Raw genomic sequence first — 20,390 nt, forward strand, 5'->3', positions numbered from 1 at the left:
TAGCCGGCGTTGCATTGGCGTAGTTTACAACTAATTAACGACGTTGTTAGCACCGAATGACCTTTGTCTCGGCTTGGTGGAGGTGCGCACAAGGCAAGACAGCGTCCTAATGCTCCCACACCGATTGCTTAATCACTACGGGTGGTTGGAACTTACTGGTCAGGTTCGTTTAGCATTATTTCGCAGACGGTGGACTTGGTAAACGGTGCGTTTGGGTCCGGCAGTACCCGGAAGTGATCCATATCATCCGCAGCCTCCTGCCAGTTGATCTTGCCTGTAAGCTTTATTTGATCCCTTCATCTTCTGATCCTGTATCTTCTCCTACATACGTTTTTGCAGAGCAAATGAATTGGTGCTTACTGATTTGCACGGTTACTTTACCAACTTTAGTATATTGGAGGAAAGCCCATCTGCTCCGGGGGCCCATCCTTACAATTCTACCAGTAGGCTGACCATCCTCACCGTCGTCGCATCGTCCATTTCAATTTCCTTTGCTAGTTATCTGATTTTCCTGTGTACCAACGGGCCTACGACAAGTATTGCGTACAACTGATCGAGCAGCAAAACCTAACACTGGTTGTACATCTCGGTGTCCACAGGATCACCAAACTCCAGTCTTACTTCAGTTCGTGCAAGTCATTGCTTCCTTTGTATGTATAGCGCAATTCCTCCATCCTAAAAAATTAGTAACTCTAGTTTTGTTCTAAGTCAAATTATACTAAGTTTGGCAAAGTTAATTTGTAAAAAAAGGTATCAACACTTATAATACCAATTAAGTATCATTACATTCATCGTAATGTATATTTCATAGTATACCTATTTGATGTCATAAATATTTATAGTTTTTCCTATGAACTTTGTCAAACTTAATATAATTTGACTTCGGATAAAACTGGAATAACATTCTTTTGAGACCGATTAGTAAGATCTACTTGCAAGTTTCATGTATGTGCTCCTAATCATGATTTATATAACAGGTCTGGTAGATTGCATTTATAATTGACAAGGATATACTTGTCTAATCATCAGTGCGTCCATTATTTGTCCAGGACAAGTAAGGAGCAAAATCTTTGGAGTCCAGCCGTCATGAGCCTATCGAAGGCCATTGGGGTAATTAGCGGCATCAATGAGTTTGGTAATTTGTTCCAAGTGATCAGACCTGCTGTCTCATTTATGCTCTCGCACTTGAGTGGATCAGAGGAGAAAAAACTTAAAGAAGATGATGTCCTGCAGTTGCAAAGTGATCTTCGATGTCTACGTGATACTCTACCAGCAATGTACAACCTCATAGATCGAGCAGAATGGAGGAGCCATGTACCTTGTGTGGAACAGCTCCTTCCCCATCTGAAGGATGCGGTGTATGATGCAGAGGACCTTCTGGACGAGTTCGAATGGTACGAGCTGAAGTTGAAAATTGAGGGCAATGCAACCCAGCTTTCTCCTTTCATTGACTTCTTTCACAACGTCACTCACGGAAGCTTCAACAAAGTTGTCGATGTCCACAAAAGGCTAAGTAATCTTTCTAGGCAGATTGAGAATATGGGCTTGCATGAGGCAACTCCACGGTTTGACAAATTACTTAGGCCAGTGACCACTTCTTTCCGCACTGAGCCAAAGATATTTGGTCGTGAGAAGGAACTGGAGGAAGTGATGAGATTGCTTGGTGTACCGAACTATTGTACCCTGTCGTCTTCAAAACGGAAGAAATCCTCTAATGCAGCAAACAACAAACCAAGGATAACATCTGTTCCTGTTTTGCCAGTAGTTGGAATAGGGGGTGTTGGAAAAACTACTCTGGTCCAGCAGATCACCACACTTCAAAGGGTCAAATCCCACTTTGACAAAATCATATGGATTTGCGTGTCCGATGAATTTGATGTGGAGAGGTTTACTAAAGTTCTCATAAAATCTCTATCAGGCAAAGAGGCAACGGCCAAAAATTTAGATGATCTTCAACAGGATCTTGTTGAAAGAGTGCAGGAAAAAAGGTTCTTGATCATCCTTGATGACATTTGGCCAGATGCCTTGAAGGAGGACGGGCGGTGTTGGAGGAAATTTTGTGCACCTCTCACAAATGTACTTCAGGGAAGTATGTTGTTGGTGACAACTAGGTTTGCAGAGGTTGCTGATTTAGTGGGCACAATGGACTCTTTTGCATTGGAAGGCTTGAAAGATGATGCATTTTGGAATTTTTTCATGCTTTGTGTGTTTGGGTCTGAGGATTCTCACATTGATCCGCAGTTAGAACTAATTGGTAGAAGCATACTTCCCAAGTTTAAGGGCACTCCTTTAGCTGCGAAAACTATTGGAAGGCTATTACGGAAGAGTCGCAACACTGCACACTGGAATGATATACTAAACAATGAACTGTGGCAGATTGAACAAAAGGAGACAGACATTTTGCCAGCTCTTCGGTTGAGTTATATGTATTTACCATTCCATTTGAAAAGATGCTTCTCGTTTTGCGCTGTATACCCCAAAGATTATAATTTTCAAATGGGCAGTCTAGCTGAAATTTGGGTGTCAGAAGGCTTTGTTGAACCTCAAGGTAGCATTCCGCTGCAACACATTGGTTGTCAGTACTTTGAAGAGCTTGTAAATTTGTCTTTCTTCCAGAAACTCCGTGGTGCATATGTAATACATGATTTAATGCATGACATGGCCCAGCTAGTTTCAAAGGAGGAATGCTTCATTGTGAAGAATGCAAATGACGTTGAAAATGTTCCTCAAAATGTTCGCCATCTATCAATACTCTCAACCTACGTTAAGTCAGCAGGCATACAGAGCCTATGGAAGCACACAAAGCTGCGCACCCTACTTTGCAACAATTACCTGACGAGTAGCATTCCTACTTCAGTGATGGACCGTTGGTTTACTGAGCTTAAATGCTTGCGTGTCGCCTCCATGTGTACATTACCACAGAGTATTGGTAACCAGAAGCATCTCCGGTACCTTGAAATCTCTGGATATGGCCTTGGCAACAGCCTTCCTTCATCATTCTGTAGCCTATATAACCTGCAGATTTTATATGCTACGGCATGCACAGTTAATGAATTACCAAGAGGTTTCAATAAGCTGATCAATCTGCAAAAGTTCAAATCAAATTTTCCTATAAAAGTGGAAATTGATGCTGCAGAGTGGGGAGAGAAAATTGGGTTGATAAACAATTTTAATCAAACTACAACAGATTTGATTATATACAATCTTGGTGCAATAAGTAAGGATCATGCCGCCGAACTTAAGGAAAAGATACATCTCAATAGCCTTACTCTAGGATGGTCATCTTTGATATGTCCAGAGCACAATGAGACAGATGTGATTGAAGCTCTACATCCTCCCACCAACATCAAGTCTGTGTACCTCAATGGTTATCCAGGTGAATGCCTTCCAAGTTTGTTTGCTAATTTAGCTGCGGTGACAGTGGACAACAATAATGGTATAGTTGGCACCAATTTTGGATCATTAACAGAACTAAGCATTGAAGGGTGCCGAAAGTTATCAAACCTGGAACAATTTCTACAACCAGCTTATGTACCTGCCATCAGAAAAATAGTAATTTCTGATTGCCCAAGTTTAAAATCAATACCAACTGAATGGTTCGAATATTTCCCTTCCCTACAAGAACTGAATATGTACAAGTGTCCAAATATTACACATCTGTTGGCTCCATGCATAAAGAAGCTCATTCTAAGTTCGGTGAATCTCAGAGACTTCATGGATTGTAGTTCCCAAACCTTGCGTTTATCATGGTCCGATATGGCATCCATCAACAGTGTTGATTGCAGCTCCCTCACAAACTTGCATTATCATGCTCCAACCTAGCATCCATAGAACTACAGAAGTGGAGTCTTCCAGTACTACAGGAGCTCAAGATCAGTCACTGTCAATCGCTTACATTTATCATAGAATCTGACCTTTCTCTTTGCAAACGCAGAACTGGAAAATTCCCGTTACTCACTCACCTAACTATTGAATTCTGCCTCAAGCTGGAATGTCTTGATGACCTCCTAACACATGAATGTCTCCCTGCCATCAAGAGTATTACTGTTTGGTCTTGTTACTTGCTCTCCGTGCCCATTGAAAGATTAGGGAGTTTTCCTTTCCTGAAGGATTTGGACATTTCACAGTGTCCATGTCTCAACTGGCAAAGTGTCATGGTATTCCCACCATCCCTCCAAACGCTCACGTTACGGAATTGTGGGGATTTCTCTGCCTGGTCTCCTAACTGCCTGGAGAACCTAAGCTCCCTTGAATCACTAACGATGTACTCATGCAAAGGAGTAGTGTCCATTTCAGGTGATCTTTGGAGCAGTAATCTCACATCACTGCAAAATTTGAAGATTCAGTGTTGTCCAGACCTTCTATCAATTGGTGGACACGAAGCAATTGCAACCGTAAATAGAGTATACATTGCAGGTTGCCCAAATTTGAAGGAAATAAAGCAGCCAAGAGGGAGTGGGTGGTACGTATTTCACTTGGCTGCAGAATAAATTATGATATGAACTGTATCTTAATTGGGACCCTTGTGGATTGCACCTTCATACATCATGTTTCCATACGTGCTGTATCTTGGCCAGCTGTGTTATCCTTGACCGGTTGATCCTTTCAGAATGTATTTTATCCACAGTAGTTCTAAACGTCCAGCACTCCGACTACTGCTTTGCATTTTCATTTTCCCTTTTTGGATAATAGTCCACTTTCTAATCAATGTTCTTTATTTGATGACAGGAATTGACAAGGCCCAGGGGACAGAGAACCCATATCGCTCCACCTTGATGATGATGAAAAATAATTCATAGATTGTTAGGGTGTTCAGTTTGAGAACATAGGATAATCCTATGAATTTTGGTTGGGTGTGATCATTCTTCAGTATAAAACTAAAAACTCCCTCCATATCAGTTTATTTGTCGCCGCTAGTTCAGATCAAAGGCGTTCAAAATACTTGACGCCCGTAGTTGAGAGGGAGAGTATATTGTCAATTTTACCCCTAGTTTTAGCTAACTGCTCCCTTGGGCCATGACCCGCCGCCGTCGCCTTTGCCTCCTGCGCGCCGATGGAGGCCGCAGCCGCCGTCCCCGTCACCCTCCAGGAAGCCACATCTCAGTCAACAGAAGTAACGGTCGAATCACTCCAACTCTACAATGCTCGCTGCCAATGACGAATCAGACTCAGGACTCAGGAGGTGAGGACGGTTCCTCCGGCAGCCAGGATCTCATCACCGGCAGCCCGGCACCGACCATGAGCTCAACTGCTCAACAGACGCCCGTGTGGAGACCATCTCCTGACTCGCCGGTCTGGGGAGACATTGTTCCATGCCAGCGGCGTCCCCGTTCGGGTGTGCCACCGTGTTGCGGCGGAGGGAGCAGCAACATCCTCTGGACAGGTCAACGACGGGGAAGTCTCCAAGCACATATTAAAAACATATTCCAATTTTTCCATTTGCACTAAATTTTTCTATGTGTTATTATCTCTGCCGCAAAAGAGTTTTGCACCATAGGTTTCAATCCTATAAACTACACATGCCAATTCTAGGAAAGTTGAAATGCAGAAGGTAAATGAAGTAGAGAAGGCAAACTCCCAGCGTGGCGACACGACGATTTTTACTGAAGTATCGAAAAGCAAAGCTTTCCACTAGTCCTCGTTGTTGGAGCCCATCCTCAAGGGAATGCCCGTACAAGGGCACAAACTCCTTGATCAAGTAACTCCGTAGGATAGCCGACAGGCCTTCCTCACGCGTAAGTAAGTCTTCGTATAGCCTCTTCCGGATGCTCCTTGCCATTCTTCACTTGGTAGAGCTTCGGTAAAACGTCTAGAATCTCTCCTCCCTATCACAAACACCAACGGCTACTCCACAAACGTGGTTGGAGGGTCTCACAAGATTTAAGAGTCCCGGATTTACAACTCTTGGTGCGCGCAAACACCGATACAAAGGAGGTGTGCAAACCTCGCCTAACTCTAGGCTAAACCCTAAAGCAATACGCTAATAGGCCTAAACTAGCACTAACCAAGACCTAAGCTTTATGATAATTGCCTTAATCTCTCTTTAGCACCTTGGTGGATGAGCACTTGTGTGTATATCAGAACCAAGCCTATAGCTTCTTCAAGCTCCAGTCCCCTTGAAATGGACAGGCAATAGGGTATAAATATCCAAGCTAAGAAACTAGCCGTTGCTCCAACGGTCATAGAAATTGTAATCACCGACTGATTCGGTGCCCCAGCAACGTACCACCAAATGAGTCGGTGGTCTGCATTCAGGTAGCCATTGAGCCACTAACGTCTGGCTCCTTTGTCACCGACTGATTCGGTGACCCTTATTCATCATCACCGTAATGAATCGGTGGTTGTTCTAAGCCGCTGCCTTGTTGAGTCATCGATTGATTCGCTGCACTGGTCATGTAGCCACCGTATGAATCAGTGAGGCTTGAATTAAACTCCAAAACTTCCAGAGCTAAATCTGAGCCGATCGCGAGCCGAGACAATCACACCGACTGATTCAGTGATGATCCGCTATGTCCACTAAATAGGTCGGTGGTCACAGTACACGTCCTTAGCCCTGTTGCTGTCCAACTTGTCACCGACTGATTCGGTGACCTTAATGGTCACCACCGAATGGGTTGGTGGATTGTGTCGGTGCACAGTTCCACCAGGATTCGTCTTTCTTTTTCTTCTCATTTTGATAATTTTGTAATTCATCCTTAGGACCTATATAACACCTACAAAGGTACATCTTGCAAACATATTAGTTCCAATAACTATGTTGTCATTAATTATCAAAATTATTATGATCAGGGCTATTTTCCTTAATGCGGTAAATGAGGCGCGGCGGATTTTGGCCTCCACGTCACCTCTGTGGCACCCGATGAGGAGCGCAGCATGGCAACAGCATCAATTTGTTTGGGATTTAGACGAATGGGGAGTGGACGAAGGAAGCCAAAGGGTAAAAGGGTAACAGCATGGGTTCCTTAATTTTACCAAAGTTGTCGACATTTAAAATAATATGGAGGAGTACATGCTTGTTAGAAATAATGGGGTGATAATGAATCAACCCCTCGTCAGAATTAAATGAGGAGCTGACTACGCGGAGGGTGTTGGAATTAGAGGTATTTTTCGGTTAATTTTAATTTGAAACATTAAATAAGACATGACATATATGACAACAAAGACATGACCATGATCCTTCGCGTGTATAGCGACAAACATAAAGCATGCGATAGATACTACATAAAACAAATAATGAACTAGAAAGTTCATGAGAAAGTACCCTGTGGCGGGCTAGTTCCGGAGGAACCGAATGCGACGTTACCCGAGATCGTTAGTCAAGTCTATTTGATGTAGCCGATCAGAGTTGATGTCGTGCAGATGATCATTGTGCTGTTGCTCCTCTAGGAAGTAGTGGTGCGCAGCGAGCAGCCGCGTAGAAGCGCTCCCAAAAAAACTTGATCATCATTCTACTCCTCGGGTGCAGAGTCTCAGGTAAGGACGTAGCTTCAGAGGCCTACTCTCCTGACGTGTTCCTGTGCACAAAGGTCACCGGAATGGGGACAGCAAAATGCAACGCAGTAGTGGAATGGAGAGCTCGGTGGCTGGTATGTCGTGCGAGGAAAACAGAGAAGGAGTGCCGCTCATTTAGGCACCAGAAATCTTTGGGTGTCCAGGTTTATTGTCGTTAGAGGCTGCCATCAAATAGTCAGTTACTAGTAACCCCAACCATCAACGGGCAACTATTACTAGTCATTTGTTATCAGCCTTTTAATCCACATCAGTTACTAGTCACTAAACATAGCATCAGTTACTAGTCATTAACTCGTGATTAAAAACTACAAAACTAGACCAAGCCCTGCCCACACATCACGTCCGGCCAGACCGTCGTGTCGCGGCTCAGCTCAGCTCGGCGAGCGAGCGCGCGCGCGACATCCTGATATCCCTCTCTCAACTTCTCAATAGGTGCAGCATGGTTCCACCTTATAAGTTGGTTAGAGACCCTCACAACTTTCAAGGTGGTTTTATTCCAAATGTAACTACCACCATGTGCATGGGCCTTAGAATTTAATTGAATTAATAGGCCACCAGCCCATTTAATCTAATGATCCCATCAAATTCCAAGGCACATGTTCAGTTCCACTGCTGTTTCATATATTGGCTTTTCGATGGAGATCTTGATATGGTTGAACATCCACCTAGTGTCAGCCATACATCTCCCACCGAGAGATCTGTACAGTCCTACAATACGGGGCTGAGACGTGTCAGACATGGAGACTATGGTGCAGGACGGTGTTGTCTATGTGAAGGACAAGAACTAGTCAAGAATTAGAAAACTACTCGTAGCAATTGGAGTAGAACTCTCTAGTTGAATCCAGCTAGTACTCTTGTAAAGCAACTGACCTGTAACCCTGCCCCCGGCAATATAAGTAGAGGCAAGGAGCCCATTCAAACAAGTTCAATCAATACAATCCAACCAACACACAGGACGTAGGGTATTACGCGACATAAGTGGCCGGATCCTGTCTAAATCGTGTGTTCGAGTTCACCATCGAATTCCTGATCTCAGCGAGCCCCACATATAAAACACTACCTCGGGTACCTCCTCGGTAGGTTGCCGGGTCTAAACACCGACAGCTGGCACATCAGATAGGGGATCTCGCTAAAAATCCACTGGTGAACTCGATGGCTCAAGTCATCATCAAGCCTATCATTGCGTTCGAAGCGGGCGCGACGTTCATTTTCGGCTCCTAGGTTTGCGTCGCAGACGGCGCTGGAAACTTCCATCGCCACATCGCACTAACCCCGGAAGGAAAGCAGTACGACATCAACCTTCATCGCCAAGCTTTGGAGGACTTTGTTGAAAAATTCAACAAAATTTTCGACCTCTTTTGAGGCTTAGGGGACGAGTCCGAGTACAACTCAACTTCTCCCACCAGTCGGATTGGTTCCCACGGGCTGTCACTCAAGCCATCATGCGAATCGGTCTACAAAACAAGCCAATTCCTGTTCGGACTCCGAAATTCAAGTACTGCCTACCAAGCTACCCTTTCCAGATTGCAATCCAACTCAGATTCGATCAAGGACCCTGATTACTACTCGGATCCGGATGAGGAGACCCCATTATCAGGTCGGCAGCAAGGCCTAATATTCATATCAACTCCACAAGGTAGATTCGTCTACTAGTCCAACATGAAGCCACTTGCTCTCACTAGGGATGATGAGTCGCACCTTATTGCCTATCTTGATAACCTTCCATATCAGGAGGGAACACCTCTATCGCCTATCTACAAAGAAGACGGCTCCATAGAGGTCATCACATCAAGTGCGGGTAGTTTCTCTTCGGAGCGGGAACTTCTCACCATCGTTACCGCACAAGAAGGTGAAGGTGAAGGTGAAGAACCACCAGAAAGGAATCCGCGACACGAACGTCATCCAGACAATGTCTCGCAGGATGAACTCACCACCAACATGCAAGGTGAAGAGACTGAATCTCAAAGGAATCGACGGTGAGCAAGAAACACTGCAAGGGCAGAGTGTCGCCGTCACCTTGCAAATGAACTACCCATCATAAACTTGGACCACACGTTTGAAGTAGTTCAATCGCGTCAACACCATACTCCTCTCGCCACCATCGCCTCCATTGACCTGATTACTCGGGCATGCCGCAAACCAAGTACACCAGGCAACTGGCTCAGTTGGCGGAGCATGCATACAAGCAACTTGATCATTAGAGTCCGGTACACTTGATTTGATGCACCTCATCCCATCACGGCAGTAGCGCCAGACCAAGTCGTAATGAGGGTGCTAGACCAAGTCGGAATGAGGACCCCAGAATTGAGGGCCCCACACCAAACCAACACAGGGCGGAGAGTAGTTGAGTGGAACCCTCGGGAGGCCGTGGCCACCATGGGCCCATCGAGAGCCTGAACACTCAGTACATGATCTTCGTGAGAAGATCAAAAAAAGTCGTGATGCATGTGACATCATTGAAGGGCACTGCCACGAGCGCGAGTAGGAAGCCGAGTACTCGGGAGAGGATTCTGATGGGTTCTCCACCTTCTCCAAACGAGTACGAAAGATGGTCCTACCTGACAAGTTTAAACTTCCGGGTATCAACAAGTACAATGGCAAGCAAGACCCAGTCCAATGGCTGCAGTGCTACTCACTATCAGTTCAGGCGGCAGGAGGAAATGATGACACCAAAGTCATCTACTTCCCCATCTGCATGCAGGCAGGACCACTCACATGACTCGAATTCCTAGAGAACAACTCCATCGACACGTGGAGTCAACTAAAGGTGGCATTCACAAACAACTTTGTAGGGGCAATGCAACGTCCTAGCAATGGAATCGACTTGTCTCAAGTCAAATAGCAACAAGATGAGATCCTGCGTAGTTATCTACGCCGTTTCTTCGACAAAAAGGCCACTATCGTGGACATCACAGAGCGGTACGCCATAGATTGCTTCTAGAACAGTATTTATGATCGTCGGATATTCCAAGACTTTGGCAGGACATGCCTGGAAGATATCAAGTCTCTCAAGATTATGATACAAGCCTGGGTGGATGAAGAAGATAAGGAGATCGGGCAGTTCAATTCTAGTCGCAATAGAGGCCAGAACAACAACAATCAGAGTAAAGGCCAACGCAATGACAAGAACCGCATCGATTGTCCCAACAATGACAACCGAGGCAACTACTCGGGTGGTCAAAATCGTAAGAGAAAGCCAGACAATATTGTTGCGGCAATGTACCAGTCTTCCAAGAAAGGCAGTGGGCATCAAGAAAGGTCTCCATTCAAGGAGCTACTTAAAAAAGCAGTGCCCATGGCACCCACACTCTAAGCACTCCGTAATGGATTGCTATAGTCTTCGTAGAGTCATGAAAGATTTGCTAGAACCTTCTAGAGCAAAGGACAAGAGCAATGCCAAAGAAAACGAAGACGATGACAACAATGGCAAGTTACAGAACCCGTCCAACACCGTCAACATCATCTTCAGCGGCACACCGAGTACTGTCAAAAAGTGGTCCTAGAAACTAGCCCTCCGGGAGATTATGTCCATTGAATCAAGAACGTCTACATTCCTCAAGTGGTCTGAGGTGCCAATCACCTTCTCAAGGAAGGATCAGTGGACTAATTTCTCAGACCCAGGGCGGTACCCTCTCATCCTATATCCAGTAGTCGCAGGCTCTCAACTCACCAAGGTCCTCATCGATGGTAGCAGTGGTCTCAACGTACTCTTCACCAAGACTTTGACGAAGATGGGCCTAGACGTTACGGATATGCTCACCCCCACGAACTCTCCATTCTATGGGATTGTCCCAGGCAATGTGGTTGTACCCCTTGGTCAGGTGGTTTTGCCAGTTACCTTCAGGACAAAGGACCACTACCGGACCGAGTACATCCATTTTGAGGTAGCTACTTTCAAAACTTCGTATCATGCCATCCTTGGAAGACCTGCACTAGCCAAGTTCATGGCCATCCCACATTATGTGTACCTACTACTCAAAATGCCAGGACCCAAGGGAGTACTCTCCCAGCACGGAGACTTGAAAAGATCCTACGACTGCGACACAGAAGCCGTGGAGTTGGCAGCGACTACTCAAATGCCAAATTCAATGATGCAAGTCTTCGTTGCTTCCAAAAAATTGTCTCCAGCAGAAGTCGGAGGCAACCAAGGTTAAGCCGCAAGTGAAGTCAACATCAAAGCTATTGACCTTGAGACCGGCGATAGCTCCAAGACAGCCTTGATTGGTTCAGGGCTGAACTCCAAATAGGAAGATGCGCTCGTCAACTTCCTCCGGGCCAACTGAGATATTTTCGCATGGAAGCCATGAGACATGCCGGGGGTGCCCAGGGAGTTGATCGAGCACTCACTAAATGTGGATCCCAAAGCTATGCCCAAGCGACAATGACTACGCTGATTTGTCCAAGACAGAAGAGAAGCAATCAAAAAAGAGTTGGCCAAACTACTCACGACTAGATTCATAAAAAAAGTCTATCATCCAGAGTGGCTGGCCAATCCTGTCTTGGTGTGAAAGAAGAACAACAACGAGCGGAGGATGTGTGTCGACTACACAGACCTCAACAAGCACTGTCCAAAGGATCCCTTCGAGCTCCCTAGGATTGATCGAGTCATCGATTCAACGGCTGGATGTGCGCTACTCTATTTTCTCCATTGCTATTCGAGGTATCACTGTGGCGGAACCGCCCTAATTAACTTACCTAAAGCATATTTAAGTTGCCTGACACACGATCATATGCTTTAATCAAGTTAACTCGGCAGTCCGTCGGATTTCATCTGATAAACCACTACACAGGACCGAAAAAGCAGAGCTCACACGAAGGTGAGTGGTTCTAGAGAATACAATAGATTAGCCAAATTAAACAAGTACATTAATTTATTACAACCCCCGGTTCGAAATTCAAACCAGTTTGCAGAGTTCTTAAGCAGCGGAAATGAACAAATGGAAACTAGCGCCGCAGTCGGATGTCACGATGAGGCCGATCATAACATCAATGATCCCTGCCCTGTCCTCGCCGTCTGAGGAGGGATCCCACTCGACCATCCACCTAGGAGGAAGCTAGGGAGGTCAAGTGCCACAAGCAGCAGACTCAGGGGCTTCAACATCACTTGAAAGATGTGCACAAGCAAGGCTAAGCAACTATGCTCAACAAGGCTTAACCGACGGGTGGTTCTAACCCACCAACTTCTAGACATGCAAGGCTTTTTGGCTGAGGGGTTTGTTTTGCCAAAAGCGACTACAGTAGATCCTTACTTTCAATATTTTAGCCACAAGTTCTATGTTCATTTACCAATCTAAGTTAGCAGCTATACTAAACAAGCAATGGTTTCCAAGTAATTAAGCTAGTAACAAATTTAGATCACCATCATCTTCCATTCTTACTCAGTGTAGCATAGAGATCAAGCAGTCCCAAACTGTGAGAGGCAGACGAATCGATTTGAATTTCTTAACCATGCATGGTGAACCTAATCTCACGACATCCGCGCACCACAAAGGGTCGCTTCACTTGTCAGCCGTCCCCATCAATTCCCAGGCGCGTGTCAGGTCCAAACCGCCTTTGGCATGCAATGCTCCACAGTCCCGATCTTCTACCGTACTATGATCGCACTTGCACCCACATGATGCACCATGGGAAGTACGTTCCAAGGACAGCGAGGTATAAGCCACTTGCCGGTTCAATCAGGTACTAGGCTTCCCCATCCCATACTAGGTATGAGATTAGTACTTTCAAACACTTGATCACGAACACCATCACTTTCTGACCTTAATCCAATTTCATGTAGACAGGCGGGGCAATCCACCGACCACCAAAATAGTTCACAGAGCCCTGCCCCGTCCATCATCCTTATGGTTGTAGCAAAAATAAGCAAGCAACTCCTATAACTCGTAAGTGACAGGAAATCACTCGACTTTTACCGAGTCCTGTTTAAGAAGTGCAACTACTCAGCCTATCATACTAGTGTTTAGATCAAAGGAAACTAAGTCATGCATCTACGGTTTCAATCAACTCCTGGAATGTAAATGCACACACATAACAACAGAAGGCATGCACAAGTTTAGAAAAACTAGGTTATGCTCTGGGGCTTGCCTTCAAGCGGGGCGGTAGCGAACTGGTCCTCGGTGTGCATGGGCTCGACTCCTGCAGGCGGTTGCTCGGCTACGACTTCGTCTTCCGGCGCCGGGTGAAGCTCGTAGGTGCCATCGGCGAGGTTCAGCTCTACACGAAATGCAATGCAAGGGTGAGACAATCAGACGGTGATTTCAACAACATTTGCAAGAATTTAACCCAAAAATTATAGCAAAACTATAGGAAAAGTTGAGAAACCCACTTTATTGGATTCTACTCAAAACCAGGATTCCAACCAAACTGATTTCACAATTTTCCTCTTTTTCCTCAATTTAAGATGAAATTTCCAAGCTTCTATCCATTTAAAACGAGTTAAATGAGTCGGATTGGGAAAAACTTATGATCTGACCCTTAGACTTAAGGAATAACTGCACCGAATCCTCAGATTTAATACAGAGGAGTCCTTGGAATTTTACATAGATACCCTCGGTCAAAAGAAAAAGACACAACCAAGCCCTCGGGCGAGGCGGACAACACTCGAGCGAGTCGGGAGAGGCGGGCAGGGTCGGGCGAGCTGGAAGGGTTGGGCGAGACAGACACGGATCGGCAGCTCACCTCCGGTCCTACTGATGAGGTCTCGGGGTCAGGAAGAAACAGGCCGAGGCAGAACGGGGAACGACGGCGTCTCGGCGGCGGTGGTGCTTCTGTTGGACAACAAGCAAGCTTTAGAGCTGCGCGAGAGGATGGCGAAGCGGCTGGTGGGGTCGGCAAGGCGCGGTGTTGGGCGGAAAGGGGAGCTCCACAGAGAGCTCAGGTGGCGGCACTTGAGCGCGAAGTAGAGGAGTGGATGGCGGCGAGTGCGATGGAGAAGAACAGAGCAAGTAGTACGGCAAAGGCGGTGGTGGCGAAGGGAACTCAGGTAAGAGGCTTGGGTACCCATTTTATAGCTGCACGGAAGCGCTCGGAGGAAGGAAACGAGCTCAAGCGGCGAGAGGATAAGATTGAGGGAGAAGAAGTGCTCTGTTGCGGCGGCGATTGGTCGGTGTCTCCATTGGCGAGCTCGGACGCAATCTTGCCCTGGTTGGGCAGTAAGGATTTGGGGCCGGGGGCGAAGTGGGTTTGCTGGGCACGCGGATCTGCTAGGTCTACGCGCATGTGTGGTCGCATCCATCCATGGCGGCAGCAGCATTGGCGGACAGGAGGGAGGGAAGGGCACTGCACGCAAGGGCACTGCAGGTGAGGTGACATTGCGAGCGGCGTGATGCGAGCATGCGTGGGACTAGCGGCTCTGCCGAGGCATGCTACTGGTGAGGTGGGGGAAGGAGCTGTCACTGCCTGCGCGGCGGTTGGCGGAGACAGTAGCGTTGCGAGGCGTGCACGCGGGCAGCGCGACTGAGGTGTGACGGGAGGGCCGGAAGGCGTTGGGGTGCGCAGCCGGGGATCTGAGTGAGGCGGATGTGCGGGTGAGGCGAGGCGGTACCGGTGCGGCAGCGGCCGGTCTTCGGTCGCAGAGTGGCCGAGGCGACGGTGGAGTTGCGGGCAGTGCGCCTGGCGCGGCCGGCGAGGCCTCGAACGAGACGAGACGCGACAGAGCGGAGGACCGCGGGTCGTCGTCGTACGCGACTGGGGAGCGAGGCGCATCGACCCATCTTGTTGCGGCCGACGTTTGGGTGAGGCAGCGCTCGCCAGCGAGGGCACGCCACGTGGTGGCGGCTCTCTTAGGCGCGGCGCACGCGCGCTCTGGCGCGGTCTGGCCGATGGATCCGCGAGATCCTTTTCCGTGCCCATCTTCCAGTCTCTTGATCTCCTGATTTTCAAACTGCGCCACGTTGACTCCCTTTACAAGAGTTGTAGTACACAGACTAAGGTCCAACTTTTGTAATTTGATCGAGTTCAAAAACACGGTGAATTTGGGGATTCAAAGCTCCAAAGTTTGGAGGAACACCGGTTTTAGGACGTAGGGAAATACGGCGGTGTTGACTGGTTTTCAGGGGTCGGGGTTGATCTGAGCTGCAGATTTGTGAAGCTTCGGAGGTGAATTGGACCAAGGTCCAATTAGCAAAGTTGTTTTAGAAACTCAGTTCTCCAACTTTTACAAAGGAACTTTCTGATGTTCTGCTCAACTTTCAAAAGATAAACCCGCCCTAAGGTGCTAGGTCGGGCTGAAATCCAGACTTAGCTCAACTTTCAAAAGATAAACCCGCCCTAAGGCGCTAGGTCGGGCTGAAATCCAGACTTCGCCGGAATGGCTAAAGAGGCTAAGTTGACCAAACTAGGGAACTTTGACCTGGATTTTGAAGGCTTTCGGGGCAGATTTTGAACTTGGTCCTTAAAGCAAAGTTGTTAAGGTCCCGAAGCTCTAAAACTTTGGTTTAGGGCTTAGCTCAAGATGACATTGGAAACCTCTAAACAGGGAGCCCCAAAGCTTGGACTTTGCCTAAAAGTTGCCAAAGCTTTTCTTTAAGTACAAAGGACCTGCTCTTAAGATTAAAACACCGTTTAAGCACCCAGGCTGTTACAGCCTACCCCCCTTAAAAACAATCTCATCCCGAGATTCGGGTGCAAGGACAACTAGTGGAGTTTGTGGGTCTTACCTCCTTGGCTGAAAAGAAAACCTCGGAAGTGCTTATTCAGGTATTCCTCTGTTTCTCATGTCGCTTCATCTTCCATGTGGTTACTCCACTGAATCTTGTACACCTTTACAACTTGCCGTCGGGTGTACCTCTCCTTACGATCGAGGACTTTGGCAGGATATTCCACATAGGATAAGTCGGGCTCGATTTCAAGTTGTTCCTGCTCCAAGATTTCAGTCAGGACTCGGACACATTTCTTTAGTTGAGAGATATGGAAGACGTCATGAATAGCTGAGAGCTGTTCGGATAGTTGGATCCGGTATGCAACGGGTCTGCATATTTCCACAATCTCATAGGGACTAATGTAACGCGGAGCCAATTTCCCCTTTACTCCAAACCGTTGTACACCTTTAGTCGGGGAGACTCGGAGGTATACATGATCACCAATGTCAAATTGCAAGGCTCTCCTTCTTTTGTCGGAATAGCTTTGTTGCCGTGACTGAGCGGTCTTAAGATGTGCCTGAATCACTTTTACATTCTTCGGCTGCCATCACCCAGTCGGGTCCGTAAATTCTTCTCTCTCCGACTTGTGACCAACTCAATGGTGTTCGACACCTTCGGCCATACAAGGCTTCAAACGGTGCCATTTTCAAGCTAGACTGGTATCTATTATTGTAAGAAAACTCTGCCGGGGGTAAACATTTGTCCCAGTTCTTATCAAAGTGGATGACGCAAGCGCGTAGCATGTCCTCTAGGATTTGATTTACCCTTTCCATTTGACCATCAGTCTGAGGGTGGTAACTGGAGCTACGAATTAGCTTGGTGCCAAGAGACGATTGCAGTTGTTCCCAAAAACGTGCCACAAACTGAGCACCTCGATCAGAGATGATCGTCTTCGAAACACCATGCAAGGAGACAATACGGTCGAGATACAACTCGACATACTTCCGGGCTGTATAAGTAGTGCGAACAGGAAGAAAGTGTGCCGTCTTAGTGAGGCGATCCACTATAACCCAAATAGAATCATGGCGCTGAGAAGTAACGGGTAATCCCACAATGAAATACATGCTGATATCTTCTCATTTCCAAGATGGAATAGGTAGCAGCTGCAAGGTACCTGCTACCTTCAAATGGCTTGCCTTGACACGTTGACACGTGTCGCACTTCGAGACATAGCGCGCAATTTCCGATTTCATTCCACTCCACCAAAATATTTGGCGGAGGTCATGATACATCTTATTGCTGCCAGGATGAATTGAGAACTTGGAGAAATGTGCTTCTTCCAAGATTTGCTTTCTAAGATCGGGGTTAGATGGGACAACAAGTCGGTTCTCATAGTACACTCTCCCGTTTTCATCCTGTCGGAAATGCTTATACCCCTCATCCTTCTGTGCAATTTTCCCCTTAATTAGCTTTATTTCCTCATCTTCTAACTGTGCCGACCCAATTTGGTCTTCCAAGGCAGATTCAATGGAAACATGACCTAAGGTGCCATGGGAAATAATTTCCAATTTAAGTTTTCCCATCTCATGACATAGAGTTTCTGCGAAGTTGGTGGCCGACAGACAACTGCAATGGGGATTACCCTTCTTCAAACTACTCAAGTGGCAAGATAAATTTTAGTGGACCGAGGAGGCAGATCAAGCCCTTCAACAGTTGAAGGATTTCATATTAAAGCTACCGGTCCTCACGGTGCCTACTCCCAATGAAGACTTGCTGCTCTACATCGCCGTGACTACTAATGTCGTCAACACGGCGATCGTGGTCAAAAGACCGGAACAAGACCATGTACACAGAGTACAGAGGCCCATCTACTTCATTAGTGAGGTATTGTCGTTAGTGAGGTCTTGTCAGACTCCAAAACTAGGTACCCGCTAGTTCAAACATTTCTATACGCAATACTACTCACCTCGCGAAAGGTAAAACACTACTTTCAAGAACACAACATTTACGTCATCACGGATTTTCCCTTGGAAGAAATCCTCCACAATCGAGATGCAACAGGAAGAATCTCCAAGTGGGCAGTAGAACTCGGAGCCTTGTTCCTGGAATTCAAGTCAAGGACTGCCATTAAGTCGCAAGCACTAGTCGATATCATGCCAGAGTGGCGGGAAAATCAAGTACCCACACTGGCAGAACGCCCAAAGCATTGGGTCATGTATTTTGAAGGATCACTCAAACTCGAGGGCGCCGACGCAGGAGTACTCTTAATCTCTCCCAAAGATGAACAACTCAAATATGTGTTGCAAATCTTCTAGGAGGTCTCCAACAATGAAGCTGAATACGAAGCGCGATTCTACACGGGCTCTGCCTGGCAGTCTTGCTAGGAATCAAGTGGTTGTTGGTCTACGATGATTCACTGGTAGTCATAAATCAAGTCAATGATGAGTGGGATGGCCATAAGGATAATATGGACACGTACTGCCTGGAAGTACGCAAGCTAGAGAACAAGTTCTCTAGCCTGGAATTCCATCACGTGGCTCGTGATAACAACATAGCCACAGATGTCTTGTCCTATATCGAATCTACTCATGCTAAAGTTCCAGCTGGGGTCTTCGTCCATGAACTACACAAGCCATCCATAGTGGAGCGGGCACCATCAAAAACCACCGATCAAGGTCGTGATGCACCACACCGGGAGAATATGATGATCGACATTGACTGGAGAACCCTCTTCATTGACTACATCAAAGAGCACAAATTACCTCCAGACAAAACAAAAGCAGAGCAAGTCTCGCGGCATGGCAAGTACTATGTTCTAGTTAGGTATAAGCTCTACAAACGGGGCGCATCATCAGGAGTACTCATGAAATGCGTCTCACAATAAGATGGCAAGGACATACTAGAAGAGATACACAAGGGTATCTCAGCAACCACGCATCTTCAACAATGATTGTGGGCAAAGCTTTCAAAGCATGTTTTTATTAGCCTATAGCTCTCGCTGACACCGAGGCACTAGTCCGCCGATGCCAAGGGTGTCAATTCTTCGCCAAGCAACAACACGTAGCCTATAAGTTGATCACCATACCACCCTCATGGCCGTTCGCATGCTTTGGGCTAGACATGATTGGCTCTCTACCTACGATGCCCGAGGGCTTCAACCGAGTACTCGTGGCGATTGACAAGTTCACCAAATGGATCGAGGTGAAGCCACTAACATGCCCAAAGGTGGACAGAGTACTTGACTTCCTTGATAAGATTGTTCATCACTACGACTTCACCAATTGCGTCATCACAGATCTGGGCTCAAATTTCAATAACCATGAGTTCTGGGAGTACTGTGAAAACAGCGGGATCGATGTCCAGTATGTCTCCATCGCTCATTCGCGGGCCAACGGCCAGGTTGAGCGCACCAACGGGATGTTGCTGGAAGCTTTGAAGAAAAGACTACATGACATTGGCAACACCAAAGGGGGCAAGTTGCTCAAGGAGCTAACCAATATCCTCTGGGGGCTTCGCACATAGCCGTGCAAGCCTACAGGGTACTCACGCTACTTCCTGATCTACGGATCAGAAGCTGTCCTCCCCGCCGACGTCATATGAAAATCTCCAGTAGTCTAGCAGTACGAGGAAGGTGCGGCAGAAGAAACAAGGCGTCTAAATTTAGACAGCCTCGAGGAAGCTCACTGTGCAACACTCATCTAGTCAGCAAGGTACCTTGAAGAAATTCACCACTATCACGATCGCAACATCAAAGAATGTTCGTTACACATAGGCGACATGGTCCTCAAGCATATCCAAGACACCAAGGGGCTGCACAAGCTGAATTCACTATGGGAGGGTCCTTTCATCGTCTCCAAGGTCACTAGACCTGGGTCGTATAGGCTCCAAACTCTCACTGGGGAAGAAGTCGACAACTCATGGAACATCGAACACCTATGTCGATTCTACCCATAGTTTACATACTCATGTAATTAAATTGACCATCAGCCTCAGTTGTATAATTACAATTCAATAAAGCAGAGTTAATTTTTGTCGTAAAACGACTAGTCTCTGTCTGATTACAACTTGCAAAAGCAAGATCGCCGAGCTATTCAGCTCCCACGGGTACTATCACCCAACTCGTGGCTTGTATTCACAAGACTGCACAGATATTTCTCGAGTTATTCAACTCATCTTTCATCACATGATAGGACCGGCTGTCCTTCGCATCCATATGCGTGTGTTTGCACTGGTCCTCTCCCACTGCTACATTCTTCTCCGGCGAGCGGCCTCTCCCATCACGATTTCCTACTGCCACCG

At 46.8% G+C, this 20,390-nt stretch overlaps 1 protein-coding gene across 1 annotated transcript; it reads left to right on the forward strand.

The window, feature by feature from the left end:
* Window positions 1-978: 978 nt before the first annotated feature.
* On the forward strand, window positions 979-19,613 carry LOC117853946 (putative disease resistance protein RGA3). The gene is made up of 2 exons (XM_072291345.1): window positions 979-3,721; window positions 19,387-19,613. Exons 1-2 carry the CDS (start codon window positions 1,087-1,089, stop codon window positions 19,611-19,613), a joined length of 2,862 nt encoding a protein of 953 aa, XP_072147446.1. The 5' UTR covers window positions 979-1,086.
* The last annotated feature ends 777 nt before the right edge of the window (window positions 19,614-20,390 follow it).

The sequence above is a fragment of the Setaria viridis genome, chromosome 1 (assembly GCF_005286985.2).
Source record: "Setaria viridis chromosome 1, Setaria_viridis_v4.0, whole genome shotgun sequence".
NCBI classification, from domain to species: domain Eukaryota; kingdom Viridiplantae; phylum Streptophyta; class Magnoliopsida; order Poales; family Poaceae; genus Setaria; species Setaria viridis.

Coding starts and splice junctions, on each gene's coding strand:
- LOC117853946 (XM_072291345.1), top strand. CDS start 1,087: ATGAGCCTATCGAAGGCCATTGGGGTAATTAGCGGCATCAATGAGTTT. Junction 3,722..19,386: donor TCTCAGAGACTTCATGGATT/GTAGTTCCCAAA, acceptor GCGTCATCACAG/ATCTGGGCTCAAATTTCAAT.